The sequence below is a fragment of the Petromyzon marinus genome, chromosome 60 (assembly GCF_048934315.1).
Source record: "Petromyzon marinus isolate PM22_M1 ecotype Great Lakes invasive population chromosome 60, UKy_Petmar_22M1.pri1.0, whole genome shotgun sequence".
Classification (NCBI taxonomy): Eukaryota; Metazoa; Chordata; class Hyperoartia; order Petromyzontiformes; family Petromyzontidae; genus Petromyzon; species Petromyzon marinus.
In genome coordinates this window covers 6,895,013-6,910,142 of record NC_133726.1, presented here as the reverse complement: position 1 = coordinate 6,910,142, position 15,130 = coordinate 6,895,013, and the positions used below count along the sequence as shown (strand labels likewise).

Genomic DNA, 15,130 nt, shown 5'->3' with positions numbered 1-15,130 from the left:
GGAAAGAGGTTCTCACCCAATATTTGACGGTACATGGCCCCGTCCATCGTCCCTTTGATGCGGTGAAGTTGTCCTGTCCCCTTAGCAGAAAACCACCCCCAAAGCATAATGTTTCCAACTCCATGTTTGACGGTGGGGATGGTGTTCTTGGGGTCATAGGCAGCATTCCTCCTCCTCCAAACACGGCGAGTTGAGATGATGCCAAAGAGCTCCATTTTGGTCTCATCTGACCACAACACTTTCACCCAGTTGTCCTCTGAATCATTCAGATGTTCATTGGCAAACTTCAGACGGGCATGTATATGTGCTTTCTTGAGCAGGGGGACCTTGCGGGCGCTGCAGGATTTCAGTCCTTCACGCCGTTTTGTGTTACCAATTGTTTTCTTGGTGACTATGGTCCCAGCTGCCTTGAGATCATTGACAAGATCCTCCCGTGTAGTTCTGGGCTGATTCCTCACCATTCTCATGATCATTGCAACTTCACGAGATGAGATCTTGCATGGAGCCCCAGGCTGAGGGAGATTGACAGTTCTTTTGTGTTTCTTCCATTTGCGAATAATCGCACCAACTGTTGCCACCTTCTCACCAAGCTGCTTGGCAATGGTCTTGTAACCCATTCCAGCCTTGTGTAGGTCTACAATCTTGTCCCTGACATCCTTGGAGAGCTCTTTGGTCTTGGCCATGGTGGAGAGTTTGGAATCTGATTGATTGATTGCTTCTGTGGACAGGTGTCTTTTATACAGGTGTAGTGGGTTCCAGGACACGGAGACGGCAGAATAGAAGCAGCACTATTTATTTGAACCTTAACAAGGGTTACACTAGAAGGGGTAGCGGCCCCTCCACCCGTATAACTCAGGAACACACCCCAGGCTCTCTAGCCTAAGCTCTAGGCTCCCAGTTCCTCCTGGTAGGGCTCTAAGGGAGGCTATCAGATCCGGCCTTGGTTAGGCACAGATCTCGGCACCCCGCCGACCAGACCGGCCCTTAGAAGGACTCTGACTCTGGGGCTCTGGGGCCGCATCACTGGCTTGCTGTGCCGGCCCTGAAAAGGGCAGCGGTCACAGGAGTTCCAGGGTCTCACCTAGCTGGCCTTCTTTTTTCACTGGTTGCTTCAGCCTCGGGCCCCACACTCTGCCCCGAGCTCCCTGGCTCCCCGCACTTTATACCCACTGGAGCCTTAGCGGACGTTGTTGTAGCCACCAAGGTGTGGGTGGACCACACCTTCCCGTGCCATGTGTTTATTCCCCATAGCACCCCTACATCGGTAACAAGCTGAGATTAGGAGCATTCCCTTTAAGAGTGTGCTCATAATCTCAGCTCGTTACCTGTATAAAAGACACCTGGGAGCCAGAAATCTTTCTGATTGAGAGGGGGTCAAATACTTATTTCCCTCATTAAAATGCAAATCATTTTATAACATTTTTGACATGCGTTTTTCTGGATTTTTTTGTTGTTTTTCTGTCTCTCACTATTCAAATAAACCTACCATTAAAATTATAGACTGATCATTTCTTTGTCAGTGGGCAAACGTACAAAATCAGCAGGGGATCAAATACTTTTTTCCCTCACTGTAGGGCTTGATGAAACAAAGTAGTTGTATTCTTGGTTCTTTCGGTAAAGTCACGAAAGAACCAAGAATATGAATCCCTGCAGTCACGAAAGCTTTAAATCAAAAGTAGTTGTACTTACGTGCCCCGAGCTGAATTTGTGTTTCGATGATCTACCTTCTAAAAAACTGTGTCCATGTCTCGCACCCCCAGAAAGGGCATCTCGCACCCCCAAGGGAGTGTGTGTGCACCCCCGGGTTAAGAAATGTGTCCATGTCTAGCACCCCCAAGGGAGTGTGTGTGCACCCCCAGGTTAAGAAATGTGTCCATGTCTAGCACCCCCAGCGGTGTGTGTGCACCCCCAGGTTAAGAAATGTGTCCATGTCTCGCACCCCCAGGGGAGTGTGTGCACCCCCAGGTTTAAGAAATGTGTCCATGGCTCGCACCCCCAAGGGAGTGTGTGTGCACCCCCAGGTTAAGAAGCACTGCTAGTCTAGCGTATGGCAAGTTTGTGGGACTCACGCGTCCAATTTTAAGTCTGTGAGCCATGCGATGGCTTTGGGAGTCGCGCGACCAATACTGCTCATATTCTTGGTTTTTTCGGTAAAGTCACGTAGAACGGAATCGATAAAATAATACAAATATAAAACAATATATTTTTTATTATTTTATTGTTTCCCTTCTACGTTACTTTACCGAAATAACCAAGAATATTAATCCCTGCAGTCACGAAAGCTTTGGAATCAAAATTTAATACTGCTCAGTCCGTCGGAGAGCCAGGCTTAGGGTGCAGTTGGTTCGCGATATGGTGGCTCCATTGTCTGGTTCGGGTTGCCGCAGTCACACTGTGTGGGTTGTAAGAATAGGTTTTACCCTTTCTGTCAATAAAACAGGAGGTGTTATGATGTTTTAACACCTTTTGCAAGGAATCAAGTTCTGCATTAACCACACACGGTGCATGTGGGGAACATGCAAACAAAACATCCTCTGATAATAATAATATATGCATTGTCTTTGGAACGTATTGGCCTACGTTAAAGAGACAGTCTTCTTTATGGGATAGCCTCACCAGTCTAAGACCAGAGAAAGCCAAAAGTCGAACAGTACAAAGCAAAAAAAGGTCCCATGACATGTGTGGGTTGTTTGTAATTCTCCACTTGTGTAGGGAGGAGGCATGTGTGTGCGCGGCAGTCACCAGTTTCCCTATTTATCCGAATCGTTTCAAGGAGCCACCGTAGTTTTCTAGGCAGAGCAAAGCTGTGTGGGGCAGTGGCGGGGTGGTCGATGAATCTCCACGAGCCACGGTGCCAGGCGTTGATGTTCAGCAACGCGCGGGCGCTGCACAGCAGCAGCAGCAGCAGCTTTCACTCACAAGCAGGCCAGCAGCTTGTATCAGCGGCGTAAAGTTCCAAGTTACTTTTATTTAGGTTTTTTTTTTTTTTAACCAAGTATCAACTTGGTAACGCTGAGCACAGGTCTCTTGTCACGTTCACGTGTGAGAGCATGTTAGGCGCGGTGTGTTTATTGATTTGTTTGTTTATTTAAATTAAGCAAGCAAGTAAGCATAATTGGACCACCGTGTGGTTTGTTTTTGCGCACGCATGTCAATAAATTTATCAATTACTACCGGTTCAATCATTCCATACATTCCCACCTGTTCAATCAATTCATCAATTCCAACCGATTCAATCAAATCATCAATTCCCACAGGTTCAATCAATTAATAATTTCCCACAGGTTATATCAATTAATCAATTCCCATCGTTCAATAAATTAATTAATTCCCACCGATTCAATAAATCTATCCATTCCCACACATTCAATAAATGCATCAATTCCCACAGGTTCAATAAATTCATAAATTCCCACAGGTTCAATCAATTAATCAATTCCAACAGGTTCAATCAATTAATCAATTCCCATCAGTTCAATCAGCTCATCAATTCCTACCGGTTCAATCAAATCATCAATTCCCACAGGTTCAATATATTCATCAATTCCCACAGGTTCAATCAATTCATCAATTCCAACAGGTTCAATTAATTAATAAATTCCCACCTGTTCAATCAATTCATCAATTCCCACAGGTTCAATACAATTAATCAATTCCCGCCAGTTCAATCAATTCATCAATTCCCAAGGTTCAGTAAATTAATCAATTCCCACAGGTGCAATTAATTAATCAATTCCCACCAGTTCAATTCCCACGGTTCAATAAATTAATCAATTCCCACCGGTTCAATAAATTCATCAATTCCCACCGGTTCATTCAAATACTCAATTCCCACAGGTTCAAACAATTAATCAATTGTCACAGATTCAATCAATTCATAAATTCCCCCTGGAGAGGGTCACCGGTCCCAGCCTTTGGGAAACGCGGAAAATCGATCCTTAAAATGGTTATCGGTTCAACCGGCTTTTGTTGAACAACCTTACACCAGACAAAGATCCCCCTGTATAGCATTAAAAGACTGTTGGGGCAAATGCTGTTAGCGAGCACCTATGAAGACCGGCACAAAACACGAGTGCTAGGCCCATGACCGGTTCAGATAATCGTCACTGGGTATTGGCCGTGAGCGGGAATCGACCTCGGGTCGTTGATTTCGTGGCGCAGCGCTAACAGCTACACCACCGCTCGTCACTAGCCAAGAGTGATATGCGGGTGCGCGCACACACACACACTAAACAACAACAACAACACTTGCTCCGGCGTGTGTGTCTGTGCGTGTCAGGGCGGCATTCGAAATCGACACCCGCGGTGGCATCGAGCCACCAAAAGCACACCACCGACACGAGCGACCCTCTGAGCCCACCCCATCGCTGCACAGCGAGAGACAGAAAGAGAGAGATACAAAAAAAAATCGATGGCCACACATTTGTGGCCTCTGTGACCCCGCATGGCACAGTGGGGACGGAGGAGTTAGTGGGGGGGAGGGGCGGGGTTTGGTGTAGCGGCCTCTGTGATGATCAACGCAAGAAAGGGGCCGTCCTTGAGGGGTGGCCAGGCAGGCGGTATCGGGGTTACCGCGCTGCTATAATAGTGAGCGCCGTGCCACCGTCCCGCGCTCATCACCCGTGCCAAGCTCATCATCACCCCGTGTCACTGTCATCAACCCGTGTCACGCTCATCACCCGTGCCACCCTCATCATCACCCCGTGCCACCCTCATCATCAACCCGTGTCACTGTCATCAACCCGTGTCACCCTCATAACCCGTGTCACGCTCATCACCCGTGCCACCCTCATCATCACCCCGTGCCACCCTCATCATCACCCCGTGCCACGCTCATCACCCCGTGCCACCCTCCTCAACCGCGCCACGCTCATCAAACCGTGCCATCCTCATCATCACCCGTGCAAACCCTCATCACCCGCCGTGCCAGGCTCATCAACCCGTGCCACCGCGTCCGTTCTGTGGGGAGCGGCATGGAGGTCGCCGAGCGAGGCCTGGAGGCGCCCCTGCCGCTGCTGCTCAGCGACTCGAGTGGCCACTTCTACGTAGTGCCCGAGACGGCACGCATCGTGGCCGCCATCGACAAGCCCGTGGTGGTCGTGGCCGTGGTGGGGAAGATCCGCACGGGCAAGTCGTTCCTCATGAACCGCCTCGCCGGGTCCAACTCAGGTGCGTGCCCTGCAGGGTCGCCACTCTCGCCATGCACACTCCCCCACCCCCCCCTGCCCACCCGTCTCCTGTCGTTTTCGGCATCGGCAGAACGAGAAAAAAAAATGTAATTTGCAAGCAATGCGATTTCTGTTGTTGTTATTGACTTCAATTTCATACCGATTGTGCCATCATCGGTGTCGTCACGTGAGTACGAAAGAGCCCACTCGAAGCCCGCACAGGGCATGGCAGGGCGACCCTCTGTGTTCGAGATTTGGCCCAGAGCTACTTCTGGCGTTGATTCTCGTGATGCCAGGCTCTCCCGCACTGCAGCTGAAGGCAACGTCCGGCGCGTGACAGTGGTGCAATGCGATACTGAAAGAAAAAAAAATCCATACATTGCGATACAGATGTACTTCATTCTAGCGGACACAAACCTCAGACGCGTGGGCTGAGACATCTCTGCCCTCAACGAATTCAACACAGGAAGCGACCATAAGCTGGTGCGATGCGAGTCGCAACTTCCAACACAGCCACGGAGAGACAGAGAGAGAGAGAGAAGGGCTCAACTAATTGCGGGCAAAAACAGGAAAAGTTAATCTGAATTAACCTCCGAACAATATTTGAGCTGGAAGGCTCAAATATTAATTGTTGTAGATTAACACCAGGTCCTCCCGTTTCAGTAGCAAATAACCGAAAGCTTACTGGGATCGTTGGAATCTCGCCTGCCTCTGAAGATATTTCCCTGGCGCGCGCGCAAAAATAAATCGTGCGGGAGTTTTGCGATGGGATGGTGTAGAGTTTGGAAGGTAAAAGACACTGAAGCGAAGCAAACCGGTACCGGTTGCGGCGTTTTTTTGGTTTTTGCTGCTGCTGCGTGTCTGTTTCTGCAAAAGCTCTGCCGCATTTCACGGCCACATTCTCCCAGCGCTTGTGAAAGAGCTGGGGGCCGGCCAAAATAGCTTTCTAAAGAGGGCCACGCCACATAAATCACGCGCGGTCGGCGCATAATTGGGAGTCGCTTGCTCCGCTTTGCCACCGTCGCAAGCACGTGCGCGCGGACCGCTCTCGCTCGCTCGCTCTCGCCAGCCCGTCCGTCCGCTCCCCTTTCCTCCTCCTCCTCTGCCCCCGAAACCCGGCGCAGTAGCAGCAGCCGCCGCCGTCACGGTCACGACGTGATTTACCGTGTCGCCCACACCCTCGGGCGCCGTGAACGTCTTGCGGTGCCACCTTACCGGGTTACGCTGGGGGAGGGATGTGAGGGTGGGGGGTTGTTAGGGTGCGGGTTGTCTTACGTGGAAACTGGACACCCGTTCCGCTTTCCACGCGGACGATAGTCCAGCTTTGGTTGCACAACACCTGAAGTCGAACGTCTGCCGGCGAAACGCGGAGTTCAAACAAAATTGTCAACTTTTATTTTGGACTGGCGTTTTCAACACCCCTCCTCCTCCACTCCTCCTCTCCTCCCGATCGAGATGATGGTGGCAGGGTTTAACGACGCATTCATGTTGACGCGATCTAACCCAAAAAAGCCCTCTCATGAATGATATCGCTCGCGAAAGCCTGCCGTGCATTAAATAAACCAAATCATTCGGAATGTTTACCCGCGTGACGCGACAATTGTGGTTTCATTGGCTCTGTTGGGTCGTGGAGGGTTATACATAAATAACAATTGATATAATACCCGCACCTCCGATTAGCACGGTTGGCTACGTACGGTGCGACATAAGTTCAACATATATACATAAACTAATTACGAATCACGGAAATGATTAGCTGCACCTTTATGAGCATTGCGGCATGCGTTAGGGCTAATTTTCTCTTTATAGCCCGAGCTGACGCCAGTGATGGAAGTTCCACATTCATCAGGCGTGTAAGAGAATATATGCAAAGGCCAAACCACTGTTGACTTGTTCGCAAAGTCCTTATTGTATAAGCTCCACCCACTCTACCCATGTGCCTATCTGGCCTTAACCGCTCATAGATTATTGGCTTCATACGACAGACATTGGATATACGCACACCCGTTGTGTGTGTGTGTGTCAGTGTGTATGTGTGTACGGTTGACAGCGGTGGTGTAGTGGTTATCGCGTTGCGCTATGAACCCGGCGACCCTAGTTCGATTCCCGCTCACGGCCAACACCAGTGACAATTATCTAAATCGGCCCTGGGTCTCCCCTAGGTCGACTCAGCAGCCTCAAATGAGTACTGGGTGCGATGTGTAAATATCGTCACTGGGGAAACAAAGGCGGCCGGGGGTAGTGCTGGCCACCCACCCCGTCGGGTGACGTGTCGGCCTCCAAAGTTGCTAACTGACAGCACTTGCCCCAACATTCTGTTAAGGCTATACGGGGGATCTTTGTCTTTGGGACGCAGCAAGTCAGCGTGCTGCCCTACGAGCCCGGCGACTTGAGTTCGATTCCCGCTCACGACCAACAACAGTAGCAAATATCTGGGCCTTCCCTTGGTCGACTCAGCCTGAAGTGATGGGTAAACTGGGGAGACAAAGGTGGCAAGGGGCGTGGTGCTGGCCACCCATCCCCATCATAGGTGCTACTCGAGAACAGCAACTTGGCCCAACCGTCTGTAAGGCTATACGAGGGGGTGGGGGGGGGTGATGTTTGTTTCTGGATAGTTCCCATGGAAATCGCGTAACGTATGAATGTAGAAGTTCCCAGTGTTGAACCTTATTAGCCCTCCACCAGCAGCAGCAGTAGCAGCGGCAACAGCAGCTCCACGTGCGCTCACTGCCCCACGTTGCCCCTGAGCGGTGACATCCCAGTAATAGGACCCCCTTCTGAGAAGTGCCGGGTGCCTGTTTTTTCGGAGAAGCGCCCGCTCTGTGCGGCACGTTGTCGCATACCGGCCACGTTTACCACCCATCGTCATCACCACCACTGATTGACTCTGTGTGTACCCACTTACGCTGCTTGAAGGAGGTCAGACTCAGCACTACCCATAGACTCAACACTGCCCATAGACTCAACACTGCCCATAGACTCAACACTGTCCACAGACTCAACATTGCCCACAGACTCAACACTGCACATCGACTCAACACTGCCCACAGACTCAACACTGCCCATAGACTCAACATTGCCCACAGACTCAACACTGCCCATAGACTCAACACTGTCCGCAGATTCAACATTGCCCACAGACTCAACACTGCCCATCGACTCAACACTGCCCACAGACTCAACACTGCCCCTAGACTCAACACTGCCCAGACTCAACAATGTCCACTGACTCAACACTGCCCATATACTCAACACTGCTCATAGACTCAACACTGCCCACAGACTCAACACAGCCCACAGATTCAACACTGCCCACAGACTCAACACTGCCCATAGACTCAACACTGCTCATAGACTCAACACTACCCACAGACTCAACACTACCCATAGACTCAACACTGTCCACTGACTCAACACTGCCCATACACTCAACACTGCTCATAGACTCAACACTGCCCACAGACTCAACACTGCCCATAGACTCAACACTGCCCATAGACTCAACACTGCCCATAGACTCAACACTGCCCACAGACTCAACACTGTCCACTGACTCAACACTGCCCATAGACTCAACACTGCTCAAAGAATCAACACTGCCCACAGACTCAACACTGCCCACAGACTCAACACTGCCCACAGACTCAACACTGCTCATAGACTCAACACTACCCACAGACTCAACACTTCCCATAGACTTAACACTGTCCACTGACTCAACACTGCCCATAGACTCAACACTGCCCATAGACTCAACACTGCCCATAGACTCAACACTGCCCATAGACTCAACACTGCCCATAGACTCAACACTGCCCATAGACTCAACACTGCCCATAGACTCAACACTGCCCATAGACTCAACACTGCCCATAGACTCAACACTGCCCACAGACTCAACACTGCCCATAGACTCAACACTGCCCAAAGACTCAACACTGCCCATAGATTCAACACTGTCCACTGACTCAACACTGCCCATAGACTCAACACTGCTCATAGACTCAACACTGCCCACAGACTCAACACTGCCCACAGACTCAACACTGCCCACAGACTCAACACTGCCCACAGACTCAACACTGCTCATAGACTCAACACTACCCACAGACTCAACACTACCCATAGACTCAACACTGTCCACTGACTCAACACTGCCCATAGACTCAACACTGCCCATAGACTCAACACTGCCCATAGACTCAACACTGCCCATAGACTCAACACTGCCCATAGACGTAACACTGCCCATAGACTCAACACTGCCCATAGACTTAACACTGTCCACTGACTCAACACTGCCCATAGACTCAACACTGCTCATAGACTCAACACTGCCCACAGACTCAACACTGCCCATAGACTCAACACTGCCCATAGACTCAACACTGCCCACAGACTCAACACTGCCCATAGACTCAACACTGCCCAAAGACTCAACACTGCCCATAGATTCAACACTGTCCACTGACTCAACACTGCCCATAGACTCAACACTGCTCATAGACTCAACACTGCCCACAGACTCAACACTGCCCACAGACTCAACACTGCCCACAGACTCAACACTGCCCACAGACTCAACACTGCTCATAGACTCAACACTACCCACAGACTCAACACTACCCATAGACTCAACACTGTCCACTGACTCAACACTGCCCATAGACTCAACACTGCCCATAGACTCAACACTGCCCACAGACTCAACACTGCCCACAGACTCAACACTGCTCATAGACTCAACACTACCCACAGACTCAACACTACCCATAGACTCAACACTGTCCACTGACTCAACACTGCCCATAGACTCAACACTGCCCATAGACTCAACACTGCCCATAGACTCAACACTGCCCATAGACTCAACACTGCCCATAGACGTAACACTGCCCATAGACTCAACACTGCCCATAGACTTAACACTGTCCACTGACTCAACACTGCCCATAGACTCAACACTGCCCATAGACTCAACACTGCTCATAGACTCAACACTGCCCATAGACTCAACACTGCCCATAGACTTAACACTGCCCATAGACTCAACACTGCCCATAGACTCAACACTGCCCACAGACTCAACACTGTCCACTGACTCAACACTGCCCATAGACTCAACACTGCTCATAGACTCACCACTGCCCACAGACTGAACACTGCCCATAGACTTAACACTGCCCATAGACTCAACACTGCCCATAGACTCAACACTGCCCACAGACTCAACACTGTCCACTGACTCAACACTGCCCATAGACTCAACACTGCTCATAGACTCAACACTGCCCACAGACTGAACACTGCCCATAGACTCACCACTGCTCATAGACTCAACACTACCCACAGACTCAACACTACCCATAGACTCAACACTGTCCACTGACTCAACACTGCCCATAGACTCAACACTACCCACAGACTCAACACTGCCCATAGACTCAACACTGTCCACTGACTCAACACTGCCCATAGACTCAACACTGCCCATAGACTCAACACTGCTCATAGACTCAACACTGTCCACTGACTCAACACTGCCCATAGACTCAACACTGCTCATAGACTCAACACTGCCCACAGACTGAACACTGCCCATAGACTCACCACTGCTCATAGACTCAACACTACCCACAGACTCAATACTACCCATAGACTCAACACTGTCCACTGACTCAACACTGCCCATAGACTCAACACTGCCCATAGACTCAACACTGCCCACAGACTCAACACTGCCCATAGACTCAACACTGCCCATAGACTCAACACTGCCCATAGACTCAACACTGTCCACTGACTCAACACTGCCCATAGACTCAACACTGCTCATAGACTCAACACTGCCCACAGACTCAACACTGCCCACAGACTCAACACTGCCCACAGACTCAACACTGCCCACAGACTCAACACTGCTCATAGACTCAACACTGTCCACTGACTCAACACTGCCCATAGACTCAACACTGCCCATAGACTTAACACTGCCAATAGACTCACCACTGCCCATAGACTCAACACTGCCCACAGACTCAACACTGTCCACTGACTCAACACTGCCCATAGACTCAACACTGCTCATAGACTCAACACTGCCCACAGACTGAACACTGCCCATAGACTCACCACTGCTCATAGACTCAACACTACCCACAGACTCAACACTACCCATAGACTCAACACAACCCATAGACTCAACACTGCTCATAGACTCAACACTGCCCATAGACTCAACACTGCCCATAGACTTAACACTGCTCATAGACTCAACACTGCCCATAGACTCAACACTGCCCACAGACTCAACACTGTCCACTGACTCAACACTGCCCATAGACTCAACACTGCTCATAGACTCAACACTGCCCACAGACTGAACACTGCCCATAGACTCACCACTGCTCATAGACTCAACACTACCCACAGACTCAACACTACCCATAGACTCAACACTGTCCACTGACTCAACACTGCCCATAGACTCAACACTACCCACAGACTCAACACTGCCCATAGACTCAACACTGTCCACTGACTCAACACTGCCCATAGACTCAACACTGCCCATAGACTCAACACTGCTCATAGACTCAACACCGCCCACAGACTGAACACTGCCCATAGACTCAACACTGCTCATAGACTCAACACTACCCACAGACTCAACACTACCCATAGACTCAACACTGTCCACTGACTCAACACTGCCCATAGACTCAACACTACCCACAGACTCAACACTGCCCATAGACTCAACACTGTCCACTGACTCAACACTGCCCATAGACTCAACACTGCCCATAGACTCAACACTGCTCATAGACTCAACACTGCCCATAGACTCAACACTGCCCATAGACTTAACACTGCCCATAGACTCAACACTGCCCATAGACTCAACACTGCCCACAGAATCAACACTGTCCACTGACTCAACACTGCCTATAGACTCACCACTGCTCATAGACTCAACACTACCCACAGACTCAACACTACCCATAGACTCAACACTGTCCACTGACTCAACACTGCCCATAGACTCAACACTGCTCATAGACTCAACACTGCCCACAGACTGAACACTGCCCATAGACTCACCACTGCTCATAGACTCAACACTACCCACAGACTCAATACTACCCATAGACTCAACACTGTCCACTGACTCAACACTGCCCATAGACTCAACACTGCCCATAGACTCAACACTGCCCACAGACTCAACACTGCCCATAGACTCAACACTGCCCATAGACTCAACACTGCCCATAGACTCAACACTGTCCACTGACTCAACACTGCCCATAGACTCAACACTGCTCAGATTTGGCAGTTTATTTAGGACTAGTCCATCTATATTCTGAAAAGAGGAGGGGGGAGACGAATTTTGTTTTTTAATGTATGCTGTCTGAAAACCACTGTAAGCGTGAACAAGCAATTAAGATCTGAAATGGTTTATCAAATCTTTCCAATGATTGCTAAGATAGAATCCATCTTCTCGGTTGAAATTTTCTCTGTGGTTGTATATGTGGATAGCCTCATGAACGAATCTCTCATGGTAGCCAGATGGCTTACAAAGAACCTCTGTCTTGGAAAAGTCAATGGCATGTGAGCCTACTGAATTATAACAATGATCTTCCACGGCCAAGGTGTTGGTCCTACCGTGTTTAAGGTCTGCTTTGTGTTCACGAATGCGGTCCGAGACATGGCGTTTGGTTTCTCCAATGTAACTACTACCACAGAGGCAACTTAGTTTGTAGACACCAGGGTATTGTATGTCCGGAATCACATCTTTTACAGACGGAACCAGATCACGGATTTTATGTAATGTGTTGAAACGGACCTGGATCTTGTGTTTATTCAAGATTTTGGAGATCTTTTTTGTGATCCCCGCAATGTAGGGTAAAGTGATGGTTTTGAAAGGCTCCTCAAGAGGGTCCTTCTTCATGGTTTGAGTGATAGCTTTGCGGATTGTATAGTCGGAGTAACCATTAATCTTAAGAGCTTGGTGTACGTGCTTGAGTTCACTGCCTATGTGTTCCTGGTCGGATATGCATTGGGCTCTATGATACAGAGTCTTGATGAGAGAATTCTTCTGTGATGGATGGTGGTGGGAATCCGGTTTCAGATAAGCATCCGTATAGGTAGCTTTCCTGTAGACAGAGTGGCTCATTGAACCATCGGGTCTCTTTTTAATTAGGACATCCAAAAAAGGTAGCTTGCCATCTATTTCGACTTCCATGGTAAATCTGATGGCTGGGTGTATGGAATTGATGTGGTCGAAGAATTGGTCTAGAGCAGGCCGGCCATGTGGCCAGATGACAAAAGTGTCATCCACATACCTCTTCCATAAGGTTGGGCGCAGAGTGGCAGTCTGGATGGCGTCAGTCTCAAATTTCTCCATGAAAATGTTAGCTATAACCGGAGATAGGGGGGAGCCCATTGGGGTGCCCTCAGTTTGTTTGTAGAAAGTTCCATTCCAAGTGAAGTATGTATTGGTTAAACAGTGTCTCACCAGGGGGGGTACCTCAGTGTTTAGTCCTTGATGAACCAAGTCTTCAATGATTGCAATGGTGTCAGGTACAGGAACCTTGGTGAATAAGGAAACTACATCAAAACTGACAAGCAGGTCGTCTGGGGACAGGGAAATACCCTTGATTGTCGATACCAGGTGAGTAGAATTTTGTACCGCAGAGGTGGTTTTTCCAGTGAAAGGACGCAGGATTTCAGACAAAAAAACGAGCCAGTTTGTAGGTGGGGGAGTTGATAGTAGAGACGATGGGACGAAGGGGTGTATCTACTTTATGTATTTTTGGTAAGCCGTATAATCTTGGTGGCCTGGCAGCAGAAGGTTTCAACGAAAACTGTTTAGATTGATCAATTAATGCGGTTGAATCAGAAATTATTTTGTTGGTTTGTGTGACGAGGCTGTTGGTGGGATCTCTTTTTATTTTTGTATAACTACCATCGTCGAGTAATTCTTAAATTTTGTTGTTGTTTTCTATTTTATCCATGATGACAGTAGCATTGCCCTTGTCAGCTGAGAGGACTACAATATCATCCCTCTTTTTTAATTTATATAATTCAAAACGCTCATCTTTGCTGAGGTTGCTAGCTGGCATCTTATAAATAAATAAATACACCGTTTAAAAATAAATGTATGCAAACCAACACACCTGAAGACGACCGTTTGTGTTATGGTCGAAACGTCGTGAGAATTTTTATTCTTTAATATATATTTTATTAGTTTGTTGTTTCCCTTCAACGTGACTTTACCGAAAGAACTAAGAATATGAATTACTGCAGTCACGAAAGCTTTAAATCAAAATTTTACTACCCATAGACTCAACACTGCCCATAGACTCAACACTGTCCACTGACTCAACACTGCCCATAGGCTCAACACTGCCCACAGACTCAACACGGCCCACAGACTCAACGGTCATCCGATTATCGTTATTTTTTAGAACTAACGATTTTATGCTGCATTCAGATCGACGTGCGTTCACAACAGTGGTTCATCTTAACCTGGGGTGCACGCTGCACTCCCTGGGGGTGCGCGATGCCCTTTCTCGTGGTGCAAGACATGGCCAGGTTGTTTCAGAAGGTACATTATCGAGAGACAAATTAAGCTCGTGGCACGTAAGTACAACTACTTTCTTTCATCGAGCCCTATGTATTCATTGTGTGTAATATTTTTTTTCAACGATCGAGAACCAAAGGCGTGCAAGACTGCGGTAAAGTTTAAGAGCCACCGGTTTAGAGTATTTGTCTGCTGTAGGATTTCCACACGATAGGCCACTGAGTTGAGCTATCATTTGCGGCCGGGTCGCTTCTGAAAGAAGAAGCGATAAGCTAAGAAGGCTTTTGCGACCAATATCATCCATAATAGAGGGGGGCGGGGGGGGGGGGTTTGGGTTAGATCACGTTCATGTAAATGTGTCGTTAAACCCGCC

The 15,130-nt window shown here is 48.8% G+C and overlaps 1 protein-coding gene across 2 annotated transcripts in view; it reads left to right on the top strand.

Moving 5' to 3' along the window:
* Positions 1–15,130, top strand: part of LOC116955623 (guanylate-binding protein 1-like) — a 58,149-nt gene that overhangs the window by 14,599 nt on the left and 28,420 nt on the right. The window contains exon 2 of one of the 2 annotated variants that reach the window (XM_032976798.2): positions 4,280–5,169. The exons of the other annotated variant lie outside the window; for it this stretch is intronic. Within the exon in view, the coding sequence (XP_032832689.1) occupies positions 4,974–5,169 (196 nt within the window). The 5' untranslated portion in view covers positions 4,280–4,973. The remainder of the gene's footprint in view (positions 1–4,279; positions 5,170–15,130) is intronic. 2 annotated transcript variants of the gene reach the window in all.